The following is an 18750-nucleotide window of genomic DNA, read 5'->3' on the forward strand; positions in this document are numbered from 1 at the left end:
TGTACATGCAAAAGTTTGAAAGACCAGTAGTCATTCAGTTAGCTTTCAACATCTGTATAAATTTGCTGTTCTTTTTGGCCTTCTGAAATGTGCCATGGACAATCTCGCTCCATTTATTGTTTCCTTAAATATTTGGTTCCTAGGAGTTTGTCTAGCCTGTAGGGGCTTTTCACTCTGCTGTTCCTCCATATACACTGTTAGGAAAAGGAATTGCGCATCAGGGTTTTTAGGGAATAGTCCTTCTGTGTCTTTAGGACGTGTTTTAAGAAAGTTGTCATGAAAAACAGACATTTGTCTTCTGATGCTCAGAAAACTATTAGGGCATGATTGCAAAGGCAGATAGGCTGATCTAATGGCCCACTGCTGCTAAGAAGTGTGGATCTCCTTTTCCTTGCCCAACACCTTTAAACAACTTGGATTTTTTTTGTTCTTGCTTGAGTGTAAAGGAATAATTTTCTACTAAATTAGTGCATTGGTTTGCTGAGTGACTGGATGACTATGGAAGCACAAACAGAAGAGAGAGAAGCACATCAGCACTCAGCATAGAGTGTAAAAGTGGATGCAGATTAGAACTTTCCTCTTTTGGCTGCAGACAGAAATTAGATGAGCTCTTTCAGTTTAGCTGATCAGCTAAAGTTAGATCAGCTCTTTCAGTGTCTTTAGGAGCATCCAATTATTGTGAATACAGCATATTTTTAAAACAATGAGGGGAAACCAAAGAGCCCCACTTGGCACACCTGAGGTTTCTGGATGCTTTCTGAATGTTCAGACGTCTTTTTCTGATCATTATCCTCCTGTCTTTCCTAAAGTTCTGTCAATTTTCAATCAATGTTAAATCTTTCTGTAGCAATCATCTTCTATAGTAGGTGTGTTTTCAGTTGCTGGGGTTTTTGTCGCTCTTTTCTGATCCCTAAGTTTGTTGCTCTCATTTAATACCATTTGGAAGACTGAGCACAAAATGGTGATTAGTTTGAGAAACTAGGTCCAACATTTAAATCTTGCTCAATGTTTAAGTGCTAGAACAGAGCTATTTGTAGTTACAGAAGTCTGAGAGCAGAAAAGCTATCTATTCACTCGAGCTTTTGCTCAGCACAGCTGACCATGAAGTAATATAACATTGTCTAAAACTCACCTTTCTACCTTTGCCAGTTTCTTTGAAGCCAGATGGACGTGAGAAGGCTTTTAACTGCTTCCTATGCTTCTGCCTGTACTAACCTCAATTGCCAGGTGATGTAGCAGTAGCGAGCTAACTGATTTTTGAGGGGCTTCACACTTGGTCCTTTAAGGCATAGTTCAGATAGAAGAGAGGCTGAGTGGGTGCACTGATATCTACTTTTCATGAAAAACTATTATGTAAACCTCTGAATTCTCTTTTTGAGAAAGAAATTAAAGCCACTTCCTTGGTGGAAATTTTAATACTAGCAGTAAGAGTTGAGGAGCTAAGCCTGCTTCTGAATTATGCTTCTCTGTGGTATTGGTAGCAATACTTTTTCTTCTTTTTTTTCTTTTGTATAGAGGAGAAGAAAACAAAAGTCAAGAAATCAAAATCAGAATTCCCTGTATACACAGTTGTGGAGTCAAGTGCATATATACCATCATATGATCATGGAGCTTCAATTGAAGAGATTGAAGAACAGATGGATGATTGGTTGGAAGGCAGGAACAGAGCACAAAAAAAGAAGGTATGTTCCAAATCTTCCCATTTCTTACATACTTTAAATGTTGATTCATTTGCTTCTTAAGAAAATGCAATATTATATGTTTACTACCACCACACTATTTGTATAGTGTTGAAATCTATAGAAATATTAATTGTTAGGCAGAGACATAATGGAAAATATTATATTGATGTTCAGTGTAATTTGTGTAATGATACTGGAAATGTTGGTATAATAGGATGTCATTGATTAAAATATATGAAAGCTCTCTATGGTTTCTAATATAAATAGTATTCTTGTTCACTAGAAATTAGTAGAACATAATGCTGTCAAGTTATATGACGTTTGATTCTTGCTCTTAATTGTGGTTAATAACGTGTTGCTTGCTAGAATAGATTCTTCTCTATTTAAAAAAAAACAGAAGCACGGGGAAAAGAAAGAAGAAACCTTCACTTCTTAATATTCAGGTGTAGTATCTCATGATTATGTAATGGCTTATGTGTTTTGTGCGTTTCATCTGGCATGGAAAAGTCCTAACAATTCGACTTAGGCCTATTGTTAAGATTCTTTCTACTTATAAGTAAGTGGCAGTTAGTGTAATGATCTTCTGGTAAATTGTATTAAAAACATCCTGGTTTGAAAGTTTATAGTTTTCATCTTAGAACTGAGATACACAGGTGACAGAAGAAATGTTATAAATTGATCTCCTGAATTGAACATCTGCCTTGCTGGGAAGACTTGAGATGAGAAGACTGGTGTGTTTGGGACCGGCGTTAGGGCAACTCGACTTCAGCATTAAAATAGTGAAAGAAGTTCCTGCTGTCATTAGTTTGATTCTTCTGAGCTGTGTGTTTCATAGAATCATAGAATGGTAGGGGTTGGAAGGGACCTTTAGAGACCATCTAGTCCAACCCCCCTGCAGAAGCAGGTTCACCTAGATCAGGTCACATAGGAACATGTCCAGTATTTGCTTACACATTAGTTGTTTTCAGGCCTGTGGAAAATACTCCCTCCCATTTTTAGCCAGATTTAATTTTTTTAAAAACTAAAATAATTTGAATTTTGCATAACCTCTTTAATCATCAGCTGCTTCTGGATTCTTCAGCTTCTTGACTTCCCAGTTGTCAATTTTTTCTTGCTGTTACTTTTGTCTTTTTGTAGTATTTACTGCATCTATATTGTTTACCTTTATATTTCTGTAACAAATCTGTTATGCAGATATGCTTAGCTTTTGACTTCTGTCCAAGGGATTTATATTCTAAAGCATTTTGGGAAAGTAAGGTACTTAATTCTCTAGATGAGTTGCCTGGGAGCAGAAAGAGAGTATCTACAGTTGTTGCTTTGTTTATCTTAACTGAAGAAGTGCCTGTGGATTGGATTTCTGTTAGTTGCATCTCACTGAACCAACTTTGCTTACCATATTGTGTGGGTCAATGATTAAAGATGTATGTTTGTTTATAGTAATTTGGGCTATTGCGTGCTTGGCTATCCGGATCCCTAAGTTCACCTTCCCCTCTGATGGACATTGTGCCTTTCTTTGGATTTCCATGCAAATTAAGGAACTAAGACTGGGCCTGTTCCATCTCTAATTTTTACCTCTTGCACAGAGTACATAGAAGTTGTGTCTTCAGAGACACTGTTAAGGAAACAAGTTGTAAGTACATCCTTTCAGAAACAGGAGTTGCAGAAATTAAAATATATCAAAGAACTGTTATTAAAAGATTAGTAACTTAGATTTCTATGCTTATACCTGGAGGGTTAAGTATTACATTTCATCACTTCAATCAATGAGTTTATTTTATGAACAGACTGTTGCAAATGACGTTAACATTTTAGGGACTAGCAGGCAATATGCAGGTCTGGATAAAGTGCCTGGCCTGAGCAAACTATGATGAGATGTGCTTCCTTTCCTTGGCAGCTGATATGTTACCATAATGTAACATTGACATTTAATACAGTAGTGGAGAGAAATAGATTTGTAAATGGTACCAAGAAGTGGAGAGTATATGTTACTGACTCAATAGTAATTGAACAGAAGAAAAGGATAAATGGGGATCTCTTTAATATTTACAAATATCTAAATGGTGGATGTCAGGAGGTTGGGGCATCACTTTTTTCTGTTGTATCTAGTGACAGGACAAGAGGTAATGGGATGAAGCTGGAACACAAAAAGTTGCATTTAAACATAAGAACAAACCATTTCACTGTTGAGGTGAGGGAGCCCTGGCACAGGCTGCCCAGGGAGGGTGTGGGGTCTCCTTCCTTGGAGATCTTCAAGACCTGCCTGGACACGTTCCTATGCAACCTGATCTAGGTGAACCTAGGAGGGTTGGACTAGATGATCTCTAAAGGTCTCTTCCAACTCCTACCATTCTATGATCCTATGATAAATGTTGATGTAAAGAAACAGATCAAGAGGAGTTGGGCAGAGAGGCTGGAATTAAGATTAATCATGATCTGGAGATAATTTTGGAAGAAAATGAAAAATTTGCTTCAGTGTTTATTGAAGGTGATCATAACAGTAAAGGTTAATGAAAATTGCTTGGAAGTGAGAATTACCAACTCTAATAGGGAGGTAAAGTTTTAATCTCAAATTTAGAAATCTTTGTAGACTAGTCCTTACCCCAGAATTAATTTCACAAAATCACAGAACCACACAATGGTAGGAGTTGTAAGGGACCATTAGAGATCTTTTAGTAGAGTAGACTTTATCCTTTTTAAGAAAGAAAAAGATATATGCAACTGCCACTCTAGTAAGTGACCTCTAACTATTAGCAGCAGTGTAAAAGTACATGGAAAATAATACAAAATGCAATTTGGAGTACCTGTGTGTGTTTTGGATGGGTCTACTAATTTTTATTGATAGTTGCTTAGAAACATTAGGGGGTTTTCTGTCTGGTGTCTGAACATGATATGGAAACTATTAATGTACTGTTAATTACTGTTTCCGTAGGGTTTAAGTATTGAAACAGATAAGGAGCATGCTATAGAGAAGGAAACAACTTCTTTCTTAGGCAAGGTAAAATGGTCTATCAAGAAATGTAGAAAGAGGAGTGTTTTCTGATTTATCCTTTCCCAACCCTCCCCCAGCCCCTCAAGGTCACATGGCTGTCTGAAAACATAGTGTGGAAATTATTATTCTGTATTAGTTTGAGAATACACTAAGTTTACGTCCACAAGGGACTTGTCATGTCGTTACTCTCTACTTAGAACAGAATACCAAAAGAAAGTGAGCTATTGGAAGATATTCAGATAATATTCAGTATAACAGAGCTGAGAGATAATATTTCTGCATTGCTCTCCAGCAGTGATCCATCCACCTTTAGGACTTCTTATATAGTTTTGATCATTGCACTTTTCAGAAAGAAAAATCAACAGGAAGACTATATCAGCAATAAAAAGATGCAATTTTAGACCAGAAGGGGGAAGCTGTTGAGGAATAACTGGATGCATTGTTTTTCCAGTCCATTCCAGGCTCCTAAAGTAAAATTATAATAATTTGTTATTACTTACTACCTTTAATAAATTCAGAAATAAAGAAATATTTAATTTAATTTGCAACCAGAATGTTTAAATTCAGATTTGAGAACACATGTAGGGGTAGGCACGTAACTAGGGTATGTTACTTAGACCATTTTTGAAAGCTTTCTTTGACTATCTATTCAGCTCCTAAACTCCATCTTTTGAAAACAGTGTAAGCAGACTCAGTTGTATTTTAGAGCATGGAAATTAACTGATGAGACCCTTGAGGCATTATTTTTTTCCATATATGAAATCATATACTTGCTTAGCACTAAATTGCATATTCATATAGCACTGTTTACACTGTTAATGCAAACTGCGTATGACTCCGAAGCTGAGAATTACTGAAAGCTCATTCTCATGCTGGTAACACAGCTCTGCAAAGCAAGCAAGTTTATTTCCAAAATTATTTTGTCACTGAGTATTTTTACTCTCAGGTTAGGCCTTCCTTCAGGTTGTTGAGATAAATTTAATTTACTTAGGTCAAGCTTCTGATTTTTTTTTCTTTATCTGTCACCAAAAATTGCCTGGAGAATTTCTGTGAGTGTTTGTTAGGAATTAAAGGAGATTTAGAGGAAATGTTACCGTAGGCCTCTTCTAGGTTGCATTATTTTGTGGCCTGCACATGTTGTTAAGCCACTATTGCATTACTTTGTAGCCATTTTATTCTTTACTTTCAGGTGTAGTGGTTTTGCCTGGGCCAGGTTTTGGTAGTGGGGGGTGGCTTCTTTAAACAAAGATGTGCCAGAAGCTTCCCCTGTATCTGACAGGGCCAATTCTAAGATGGATCCTGCAGATGACCCAGGCCTGGCCAATTTGTGACTGAGGTAACACCTCTGTGAATAACGTATTGGAGAAGAGGAAGAAGTTGCTGTGCAAACTACATCAGCAACAGGGAGTGAGAGTGTGAGAACATCTCTTCAGAAACCAAGGTCAGTGGAGAAGGAGGGCAAGGAGGATGCTTAGGCCTTGAAAGAAAGACTCTCCTGTGACCTGTGGTGAGGACCACGGTGAGGCAGCTGTGCCCCTGCAGTCCATGGAGGCCACTGGAGAGCAGTGACCCACTCACAACCCGTGCAAGAGCCCATGCCAGAGCGAGTGGATGCCTGCAGGAGGCTGTGACTCCATGGCAAGCTCACCCTGGAGAAAGTTCCTGGCAGAACCTGGTAGCCCGTGGGGAGAGAGGAGCCCACGCCAGAGCGGGTTTGCTGTCAGGACTTGTGATCCTGTGAGGGACTCGGGCTGGAGCAGTTGGTACCTGAAGGACTGTTCTCCTGGTGGGTGACCCGTGCTGGGGGGTCAGGGTGTGAGGAGCTGCCCTCGTGGCAGGCCCCATGCTGGAGCAGTCTGTGAAGAATTGTAGCCCATGGGAAGGACCCGCGCTGGAGAAATTCATGAAGGACCGTCTTCTATGGGAGAGACCCCACAGTGTAGCAGTGGGAAGTGTGAGGAGGCCTCCCCCTGAGAAGATGCAGCGGCAAAGTCCATCTGTAATGAACTGACCACAACCACCATCCGCTGCGCTGCTGAGGGGGAAGGAAGGAGAGTCCTGGGAGGAGGGAGGGGTGGGGGGAGGTGTTTTAAGATTTGATTTTATTTCTCATCGCCCTGCTCTGATAGTTTATTAAGAAATCAAACTTTTTTCTCCCCAAGTTGAGTCTGTTTTGCCCCTGACACCAATTCCTATTGATCTCCCTGTCCTTATCGCGACTCACAAACCTCTGGTTATATTTTTCTCTCCCCTGTCCAGATTAGGAGGGGGAGTGATAGACTGATTTGGTGGGCACCTGGCACCCAGTCAGGGCTACACCACCACACTTTCCTATTAGGCAACCTAATATGTGGAGCTGGAAGAGGAATGAGCAACTTATTAGAGGACATGTTTTGTTACATCTAATCTCATTCTGTCCTTTCTACAAATATTCATGCAAGGATATATGTATTTATTGTTTCTGGAATCATTCTATTGATGAATCATTGCCAAGTAATTTCTCTCCCAGTAGGCTTTCTTTCATATTCTTTGTTCTGATTTGATTTTACATGATTTGTAACACACGTTATTTTCATGAGAGTTTATTGTTTATCTGAATAATGTTGTTGTTGCATAAAAATCTTGGCCCATGAGAAATCAGTGGGAGATTTATCGTTGTCTTCAGTGTGACCAGGATTATAATTCTTTTTGGTTTACAGATTCATCATTTTCTCCCAGCTGGAATCTCCTCTTTGTTCCATATTACTATTTGACTCATTCATCTCTGAAGGTAGAGTTCCAAGTTCTACCTCAACAAGGGGTGAATACTTCTGACTTTTTGATATTTGCTTGCTCTGTAAAGGGGAGATAAAGGTGGAGAGAGTCAGTGCCTGATCCCTTCCAGCTGGACCAGATGTATGGATAGAAAATCATGTTTCTCATTATTTTTAGTTTTTTGTGTTATCCTGCAGCACTTCTTGACATTTGGGTAGTTTTGATATTGCAAGAGCACCTGGCTTGGTTTTACTAAAGCAAGAGCAGTAAAAACTATTTTTGTGCACAGAGCTTTACAAGCTTAGATAACCTGGATTTCCTGCATATGCTTCACTTTACTTTTTACCCTTTAATTAGGATTATTAGAAATACCATGAAACAAAAGTATACATAAACATTTGCACAATCGATTGGGAGATGCTGGAAATAGAGTAGTTACCATTTTTTTCCAGTTGTTGAACTATAGCCTGTGGTCATCTTGTTCTGAACTCTTCTGTGTTTTTCCCAGCCTGAGTCATCAAAGCACTGTGTTTCGTGGATGCAATATTGATAACTGAGTGAGCTTTTTAATCATGAATGTTTTATTTGAAAGCTGGCTGTGGAACAATATAAACTAACTTTAAATGTACAGAGGAGATCTCTCTGCTTTATAACATTGGAAGGCTATACAAATGCTAAATTATTATTTTGTTAGTTTAAAAAGTGTAGTTTTGACAATTAAATCTTAGTCATTTTATAGTCTTGCACATTTCATAATTGCCAGCTAGCCTGCCACCTGCTCTCTTCTGCCTTGAATCTTCCCACATCTGTGCTGCTTTGAAATCTGAGTATGCTTCTTCTTTAGTAGCAAATAACATGGTGCTTGTTCTCATTGGATGTCATATGACAGATTACCTGAATACAGTTTCCAGGCTTTAAAAAAATGTTAATTCCTTAAGCAAGCGGTTTGTATCTTAGCAGGATTAAAGTGCTGTGTAAACCAGCTGTTTTAATAAATTGGCCTTGGAGGGGCAGGGTTATTTTGTTTTAGTATGCTACCTGAGATCATCTAATTTTGAAACAGTTTTCTTTTTCTAACCAGTGAAATAAATACAGTCTCTTCAATGTGTGTATTATATGTCTCTCTTATTCCTGGGACAGGTACAAGTAAGCAACTACCAATGTGAGGTTCCTAATGGTATCTGGCTAGTGTACTTTGACACAGAGTTTGCTATACCTCAAGAAAGTAAATCACTCTCTGTGCCCATTGAATTTCAGGCTCTATATTGCGACTGCCAGCGACCATATGTGTTAGTGTCAGTTATGAAGCTATTCACTAGGAGCTAGTCTAAGCTCTTAATACATTTTAACCTAAGCTCCAAACTCTCATCAAATTGTGATGACTTTGAGTCACTATTGATCTGGCCCATATTGAATTTAGTAACCCTGAGGTGTAAATCTCAGTCTTCTATTACCAAGCTCTTCTGCAACGTAGTGTTACCAAAAAGATACTTAATTAAAAAAGAACAAAACAAACCACGCAAAAATCTGCATTAGAGTAGTACTGAAAGTGTTAAGTCAGAAAGATTGTTAGAAGACTCCAGGCTTTTCTGTGGTTCATTATGCTTTGTGTCACTGCAAAGTGGTGAATTCAGCCCAAGTAGAATATTGGAGTTTGCATTTTCGAATAACTGTACAGTTTGTCTTACAGATAACACCTACAGTTATCATATTTACATTACAGTTATTAGTGTTAATGAAAATGCTACTTTCTCCTATACACATACTGTTAAAAAGAGATGTTTAAGTCTACCTGTATAATATACTCAAGCTCTTGCCTGAGATCAGTGAAGACTTACAGAACAATGTGTACATATTTCTTCTGTGTAGCAGAATGATATTGATAAAACATTGCTGATGGCAGGTGGGACAATGTGGAGAAGGCACCCTTTTGTTACATACTGCATGTGCAAAGTAGGGAGCAAAATATGCTTTACCAAAACAGTAGACAGACTCCTTGGCTGTTCCAAAAGGTTTGTGTAATATTTTTTGTCCCACACATACGTGTTAGTGATTCTTTTCCTCTCTCTCTTCCACCTTGCTAGCTGTCATGTCACTTAACATAATGAACAAAACTAGAAAAAACTTGGAATTTTTCAAATATCATACTTAACAGCCAATGTTTCTGTGGGGTTTATAGAGGCTTGTAATCTTTTTGTTTATGTGAAAATTGAACCAGAGCACACTATTTCTAGCAAATTAGTGGGTCAAGTTCTAGACAACTGGCGTGTTTTTTATTGGTTTAGAGTAGATTTGTGTACTCACAGAATCATCTTTCCTTAAATGTAGACAATGACCTTCTTTTCAGTCTTTTATCTTAAATATTTATTTAAGCCTCTATGGAATATCTTTCAGGAGAGACTAAATGTGATTTTTTTAACAAAAAAATTAATTATTAAGTTTTCCTTGGAGACAATGACCCACATCTTTAAATCTAGACTAAGACTTCTCTGCTTTTGAGCTGTGAATATGAAATCATTGGGGTCAGAAATCTAATTTCATCTGCCATATTAAGCATGCAATGTTTTTAAGCCTCAGCTTTTCTGAAGGTAAAATAGTTATAGGATAATAACGATACATTCTTTAGCTAACATCTCAGGTTGGTGTTTTCAATGTTATCAAAGAACAACAAATTGTATTTGTAAATACAAAGTGAAGAAAATAAGTTGTAGCAATGGATTCAGAGAAAATAATTGTTGTGACTGGGCCAAATGTCAGAAGTAAGAACTAAGAAGTTTTGCCTAAAATAGGTCAGGAAAATATAAAGACTGTGGATAAACACTAACTGAAGAATTGCTGTGTAAGAATGTGGAATTTATGTATTTCTTTTTCTGCCTTTCTCTCTTTGACCAATTAGCTAGGTTGGATAGGTTAACAAAGCATTGGAAACTTTCTTTATTCTTTTATTTATATAAAGTAATGGTGTATTTATAAAATGCATAATTCAGTAATGCTCTGCTCTCAGATTTGCCATGCTCAGGCTGGCTAGAACTAGTTCGAGTGGAGAGATGTTGTAATCTATGCAAGCAGGAAAGTCATGCTATGAGCCCTTAAGGAGAATATTAAAAAGCATCTAAGTGATATAGAGAAATTATTGATATGAGAGCCAGGGGAAAAGTTTTTTGGAAACAGTGTGTTTCACAGCACAACCAAAATTCAGTGTAGATTGCAAGGGAAACAAGCAGAGAAAATACGTATTTCCCTAAGTACATTTCCTAAAGATAATAACAAAATGTTGTATAAATGCTTATACACCAGTTTAAAGAAACCTCAGCTATTCATATGTATAGAATTAAGGGCATACAGTTGACAAGTGCCTGATATTTCCTGATCTTGATTGAATTTTTAAACTTTCTATCTAATTAAATATAGTTGCATAGGTGCATATTTTGCACGGACAAGAAGAGTAATACACAGCTTTCAATACCATGCTATAGATGCTGTGGTGGCAAGTTCTAGCTTTCAGTTGTTTTTCAACTGAATCTGTATTCCAGAAGAAGTGATTGCTGTGACTTCCTGTCATTCAATCTGACTAGTTTTACAGCTATGTTTTCCATATGTAGTCCTCATTTTTTTGGGTCTGTCAGTTGGAAACTACTCAAGAGCTCAAGTTAATTGTACAAAGTGTTAATCTGCGTGGACAAACACAGAATTTTCAAAATGCAACTGTGTCTGCATCAGGCAGCACTACAGCCTCAGTTTAGACACCTGCCTGAGTCCAAACTAGGGCTATATAGCTTCAGTTATATTAACTTTTGGAACTTGGATTAGACTTCTTAATTTACCTCAAGTCTTGAGTCCTTCCTCTCAGCCTGGGACAGATGTAGAAAAACATCTGGTGAGGCAGCTCCAATTTAGCCCAGTTGGGACCAGGAGGTAGTGGAAATCCTGATCTTCCTTGGCAATGCTCCCTCCTTGTCACCTCACAAAACAACGTCACTCCTGTCTCAACTGCAAAAGGAAGAGCAGAGAAACAGAAGAAAGGGATTCTAGTTGCACATCTAAGGAGTAGAAGCTGAAGGAAGGTATGAAAGCTGGTTAATCACTACGACCTTGCCCCATGTTCTCCTGTCCATCCAACAGAAGGGAGAGAGTGCAGTCCAGCATTGACACAGTATATTCTCAGAATTTTACCAATAAATGAAAGGCAGGGATGATGCATATCCCTGAAATGGGATTTTCACAGGATCTACAACTTAGGGAGCAGAAAGAATTTGCAGTTTATGGCACTGGCTGCTGTAGTTGCAATTCACTGCTGCTCTTTTCAGTGTTTCAACATAAATTTGAGAAGTGCAGACAGTTGCAAAATACTTTGGGTTATTTTTGGTATAAATTTAGCTGTCATTAAATTGAAGAATTAAGTTGGCTCCAAATAAATCTAGTTTTAATTTATAAATGTAAATAAATATTGATGTTTCTATATATTATTTTGCAGACAAACCAATTTAAATCTGGTTAGATTCAATATCTACATTTCTTTCACAATGTACAGTGCTGCTGCTTTCCTTTTCTTCCACTATAGTGAGTCTTGGTCAATTTATTTATAGAAATTTCCAAGAAATTATAATGTAGGGTAAGGTCCAGCAGCTAAAAATAAACTGAACATTGTGAGATACATTTGACTTTTCTTTTCCCAGTAAAGATAAATATGTAATCCTGCCTTGCCAAGGAATGATTTAATACTACTGATATAAGCATTTTGCCACTTAGGAATTTTGAGAGACTCTTAATGTAGTTATTAGGTATTTTCTGTGTAGTTTTTAACAGGCAGGATGCAGGCTTGATAAGATCACCTTTAGTCTTCAGACCTTCAGTTCGGCCCATTTGAGAATGCAATTGCATTTCATTTAAACAAGTAGGGGTTAAATTGAAGTTGTGCTGGGTTTATGTGGCAAGGTTTTGGTAGCAGGGAGGCTACAGGGGTGGTTTCTGTGAGAAGCTGCCAGAAGCTTCCCCTGTGTCTGATGGAGCCAATGCCAGATGGCTCCAAGACAAACCCACTACTGGCCAAGACCAAGCCCCTCAGCAATGGTGGTACCACCTCTCTGGTAACATATTTAAGGAGGCAAGGGGGAAACCTCTGCAATTGCAGCCAGAGAAAGGAGAGACAATATGTGAGAGCAACAACTCTGCAGGCACCAATGTCAGTGAAGGAGGAGGGGCAGGTTGTGTTTCAGGTGCCACAGCCGATATTCCCCTGGTGCAGCCCCTGGTGAGGCAGGCCCTGCCTCTGCAGCCCATGGATGTGGATCTCTGCTTCACCCACACTACAGCAGATGAATGCCTGAAGAAAGCTGTGACCCTGTGAGAAGCCTGCACTGGAGCAGGCTCCTGGCAGCCCATGGAGAGAGGAGCCTGTGCTAGAATAAATTTGCTGTCAATACTTGTGCCTCCGTGGAGCAGTTATTTCCTGACAGACCGCACCTCATGGGAAAGACTCATGCTGCAGTAGCTCATGGAGCACTGTCTCCCATGGGAGGAACCCCACTGGAGCAGGGGAAGAGTATGAGGAGGAGTCCCCCTGTAGAAGAAGGAGAGTCCATTTTGCTGGTGATGGTAATTGCTGAGTGATGTCCTTGTCTTGACACACAAACCTTTTGTTATATTTTCTCTTCTCTGTCCAGCTGAAGAAGGGACTGATAGAGCAGCTTCAGTAGGCACCTGGAATCCAGACAGGACCAAATCACCACATAAGTGCACCTTATTGTGATGCAAATTATTTAGCGAACCATTCATTATAAAATGCTACTATGTTACTTATCCAAACACGCAAAAGAGGAGAGCACTCTTAGTGATGGCACAATGTGAGAAATAGTATGTTGCAGGTGAGATTGGCTTGTCATATTGGTGATGGTGGTGTATAGCATCAGATTTTTTACATACACCTCTTTAGGGAACATCAGGCTTCTGACCATCCAAAGTTCTCGCACTGGTGTTCTCTTTTTAATCAGGAGATAAACAACGTGCCTGAATTCATCATTTTGTTAAAACATACAAATACAGAAAACACAATACTTCAATTTTTACCATATACTAGGTAATAACTTACAATTCACATTGGAAATGGGATCATTACAGCTCTGTAAAGAAACAGTCAACAATCTAGGTAGTAAGATAGTAACTTCTAGCGTGTGTGTGTGTGTTTGAGGTTTTTCTAACTGTGCTGATGTTGACAGGATGTTTACCAGTACCATCGGTATTTTGATGCTTTGGACTTTGTTTTTAATTGTCTTTGTTTGGAAGACTTGCTCAGTCATGGGAGAGGGCATGCAGGAAGAGCGAGGCTGCCATTAATGGTACATTTACAAGTGGTGCAAAATATGGGACGAAAAAGCTGTGCATGTGAGAAAAGCAAAAGCTAACTTTGACTGTTAATTAGCCCAGACTTTGTGGTTATGTTTGGGAAATTGACAGGGAGATTCAATGATTATATGTTAAGCAATTTCAGTAATGTTGCCTTTATTTTTAGTTACACATGTACTATTTCACGATAATTAACAACTTTGATATTTGGGTTTCTTTTTGAAGTGCAATTTTAAGGCTGCCATCAGAGATTTGCATTCTGATCTCCCCTCACCCCCTTTTGTTATTACTTGACCATTTGTTCTATTGGAAAATAGAAGTGAAAATTGAGTTTATTGGGTTGTATTTATGACATGTTCCAAGTAACCTCTTTAGGGTCCTAAATGTGTAGTGTTTGTGATTCCTGCAGGTATATTCTGATGAGACAGTGGATTTATTTTTTCTTCTTTCCTTTTTTCCTCTCTTGATAGCTAAACTTCACAGCAGCCTTGAGCCATGTTGAAACATGTTAGGTTGTAGGCAAGATACCATTCTCGATTTTTGTCCTGTACCAAAGAGAACTTGTGTTTCAAGTTTTGCTATTCTATATAGTAGAATTTTGCCATCTTTGGACATCTTGTCCTTTTGGAGAAAAGTGCTGAATTTTTCCTTTAGGGTTTAACATGCTAATAGACCTAACTTGATGAGCCATACTTAGTATAGAAGAAATATTTGAATGGCACTGGTGGAGAGAATTGCTCTGTAATTGTGTGATGTTTGTGCATTTTGGGATTGCAGAATACCTCCTGCATTGGAGTTTAACAGTAAGAGATCAGAATATTCAGGTTGTTCTAGGGAGCAACTGATTCCTGACAGAGAATGATAGCTTTGCTAGTGAAAGAATGTAGTTGTGTTTGATGTGGAAGGAAGAATGTTATTTAGATATTAACTGTGGTGCTGAAATACTTATGATTGAGACAATTGAAAGTACATTACAAAGGAAGGCAAGGGACAACCTGCTGTCACTTATTTTGGATAAGTGGTTTAAGGTGAATGAGGGTAGGAGAAACAGGTTGCCAGCAAGAGACCAAGGTAAAAAAAACCAAACCAAACAAATTCAAAAGTTACTGAGATAAGATTTTTATCTTATGATAAAATGTGCTAGGAAGCAAGAAAGAAAAGCTGGAGAGAGAACAGAAGAGTACAGCAAGTAGTAATGTCTTGTTCTGTATGATACAGTCTGTGAGATGGAGGATGGTTTAGTGTATATGACTTTTCAAAATACCTAGAACATGCCATGTTATACTGAGGTAGTTTAAAGAAGAGTATGCAGACCAATATATAACAGCTCAATGCTGTTAAATATTTGACACTTGCTGAGTATTTAATGAGACAAATAATAACTTTGGAGGGAAAACCAATCCTTACTAATAACAACTAATCATATGCTTTACTTTATCTGCATGCCTTTGTGCTCATCTTCTCAAGTGAATTTAACAGCATGAACAAAGATTTTTAACATATCAAGTAATCATCAAAAAAGTTGCCACCTGCAGTCTGTTGAGGACTCTTTACCCTCACACTCAATTCATTGAAGTTCATGGAAGTTAGAAAATTCTTTTCATGAAGATTTTGTTGACCTATGTACTCCAGAAGATTTGCAACTTGATATTCTCTGTCAAACTGAAATAATTTTCAAACTGCATTTGAAAATCCAGACAGTGGTGTTTTGAGAGAGAATTAAACAGAAAATGTGTATTTCATTTCTTTGGGAATTTATCTCCACATTAATGTATCACAGGCCAAAACTAATTACTTATTCAACATGTGTTTTATTTGATCTGCATGCCTGAGTGTCCTACAATCAAATTTACTGAAGAGCTTCTCACTTTTTTCTGCATTAAAACAATTGCCTCGAAGCAGCTAACAATTAAAAAATAAATGAGTTAACACTTTGTGCTAAGTGCTACCATTTAAGTTGTAATATGCAATTAAAAACTACATTTTAATTTCTGTTCAATTACATTGACTGAAATAGTAATTTTAGTGTTATATTTATGAACCATTTAATTGTGACATTTTTCCCGTGGCTTCTGTGATGGAAAAGTAGATTTGATTTTGAGAACGTGGCAAGAAATAACCTTTTCTCCCCCATGGTTTGCTTTAATAACAAAACAGAAAAAGACAAAATTAGGCGGATTTTGTGTAAATATGACAGAACAATTTAATTTCAAGAGCCATCAAAATGTCATAATTTGAATTCTTTTTCATGGTTTTGAAAACTATCTGCTTCATAGGAGGAATATTCAGGTTGCCTTATGGTAATGTTGGTAGGTATTTCAGCATTCCTGCATGTATTTGGTCTTGTTAATGGCTATAGGTTGAACAGCTTCATATTGAGTCTAGATCAAGGCCTGGTAGATGCTGAAGTTTGAAAAAATTAAATTGCAGAGCAGGGAACTTTTTCACATGTGTATCCCTAGATGCTTTACTCCTTTTTGGCTTTAGCACCTTGTTTAAAAAGAAAATGGTATTGTGAGTTTGATGTAGTTAACTTTTGTGTTAATACCAGAGGCAGCTTGCTATGGAACAAGCTCCATATTAAAATTGCTTAGGATTTTCTCTTTCTCTCTCTCTTCTTTCCAGGTCCTCTTAGTGTGGTGAGAATCACTTTGAAATATTCTTTAACTTCCAGCCTAAACTCACTGTGAATTAATATGTGTGTGCTCATGTCACAGTTCTGTGATGTGTTAGTCTGTTATGTTCATGTAACTGGGTGCAGGGGTGTGAACAGGATCAGAAAACCATTCTGGATTAAAGAAAACAAAAACTGGCCTAAAGACCACGTATGGTTTGGGGGTTTTTCTAAGATCTGTTGATCTTTGCCAAGAACCAGTATTTTAAAACGACTTTTTTTTCTGGTGTTCAGTTCTGTTTCATGACATTTTATATCTTAGGGCTGGAGTGAACCTTATGGCATGTAGCTGTGTTTCCTTCTGTTAATGACCTGTGCTTTGATTAGGTGCTCAATATACCTCATTTTTGTGAGGGCACAGCAGCTTCACTGCCAAGGAGGGTGGTTCTTCTCTTTTAGACTTGGTGGATAAGTCATCCCAGAACAGCGTTTCAATTCCTGTCCCAACCTCATGACTCAGTGTCTTCCATACAGCAATGTCAACATGACTGGTGGATCTGCTTAAAAAAGTATACTGTAAGAAAAAAACCCTGGGATTTCCAAAGCCTGTTGTGAGTGGCCTAGGAGGAGAAGGATGGCAATTAATAACATGCTGAGTATGTATTGAGGGATGTACTAGAACTGTAGCTCGTGAAATGTCATCCCTTGCACCATAGGAAGGTTGACTTCTGAAAAGAACGCTTGAAATGGAACAGCAGATTATAGGAGGTTGTACAGCATGGAGCTGTGGGATTTTGGATGCATTTCTGCACTGACTTTAATAGACAGCTCTTTTTTTCCCTCTCAAGCCATGCAGAATTTTAAAAAGTGTAACTTGGAAAAACTTTTTATCTCTTAATGATTTTTTAACTTGTAAATTACTTACACCTTCACCCAATTTTAACTGTTTTAAGAGGGTTTTGTGGTTCAGGATACAGGAATGAGAACAAATGTATGTCCCTCAGAACATCAGGAAACACTATTTTACTGTGAGAGTCACAGAGCATTGGCAAAGGTTGCCAAGGGAGGTTGTGGAGTCTCCCTCCTTGGAGGCAGATATTCAAAAGCTCTCTGGTCATGGTCCTCAGCAGCTGGCTTTAGATGACCCTGCTTGTGTAAAGTGTTGGGCCAGACTCTCTCACTTTCTCTCCTCAACAAAACTGGAGGAGAAAATAGGATGAAAAAGCTCACAGGTTAAGGTAGAGGCATGAAGATCAAGTAATCATTTACTATCACAGAAAATAGTTTCTTGCCAGTTAAAATAGAGTTTGATGGCGAGAAACAAAGAAAAAACCTGAAACACATTCCTCTGACTCCCTTTGAAACTGAAGGCTCAACTTCACTCCTTTCCCAATTCTTCTACCTCTTCCCTGCTCTCAGTGCACAGATGGGGTATGGGGAGTTTGGTTAGTTTTAACAATTCCTCCCTGCCATTCCTTCTTTCTCACACATTTACCTGCTCTAGCATGGGACCTCCACAGTCTGCAGTCCTTCAGGATAAACCTGCTCTAGTGTGGATCCTCCATGGGTTCCTTCAGGGCATATCCTGTGGGGTCCAGTATGGTCTCCTCCACAGGCTGGGGAATCCCTGCTCTGGTGCCTGGACCACCTCCTGCACCTCCTTCTCTGACCTTGGTGTCTGCAGGGCTGTTTCTCATAGTTTCCCTCACTCTGCTGTGCAGCAATTTGCTCTTTCCTAAACATATTTCCCCAGAGGTGCCACCAGCTTGACAGACGGGCTGAGCTGTGTCCTGCAGTGGATCTGTTGGAGCTGGCAGGAGATGGCCATGCCCCTCACCTCCTTCCAGAGGGGCCATTCTGCTACCAAAACCTTGCCCATAGATACCTGATAAATAATTCTCACTTTTCCTATTGTATTTATAGAGAGTTTTACCATGACATACTGAAATGTTTTCATTCTTTCTACTTCCTCTGTTTTTCCACGTGATGATGTAGCTTTAACCAGATATTTGTTCATATCAATAGCCAGTCATTAACAAGTCACTCTTTTAGAGCAACTTCAGCTCTACTGACAAGAAAATATTTTTATTAGAGATTTTTTTAGGTGTTCTTGTACTGTAAAACCTGAAAATTGCTGCTTAGCATTGCTTTTCCTCTACAGATTCTTTATGAACAACCAGAGCACTTTCAGAAAAAAACTATTAAAACCACTCCTGGTTCTGAATTCTCAAAGCAGGGAAAAATAATGAGTAGAGAAGGGGAGGAAAGATCAGCTCCAAAGGGCTTTGTGCAGTTTGGGGATTTACAAGGAAAAAAGTTGGAAAATAGACATAAAATCTGTAGAAATTACTCAAAGGTTGGAAATGGTA

General features: G+C 38.4%; 1 protein-coding gene across 2 annotated transcripts in view; it reads left to right on the forward strand.

The window, feature by feature from the left end:
* The window catches only part of DNAJC1 (DnaJ heat shock protein family (Hsp40) member C1), a 107815-nt gene that overhangs the window by 67735 nt on the left and 21330 nt on the right, over positions 1-18750 (forward strand). For both annotated transcript variants that reach the window (XM_061997154.1, XM_061997155.1), the window contains one exon: positions 1516-1682. In XM_061997154.1, coding sequence (XP_061853138.1) covers positions 1516-1682 — 167 coding nt within the window. The remainder of the gene's footprint in view (positions 1-1515; positions 1683-18750) is intronic.

Source organism: Colius striatus, chromosome 5, assembly GCF_028858725.1.
Source record: "Colius striatus isolate bColStr4 chromosome 5, bColStr4.1.hap1, whole genome shotgun sequence".
NCBI lineage: Eukaryota > Metazoa > Chordata > Aves > Coliiformes > Coliidae > Colius > Colius striatus.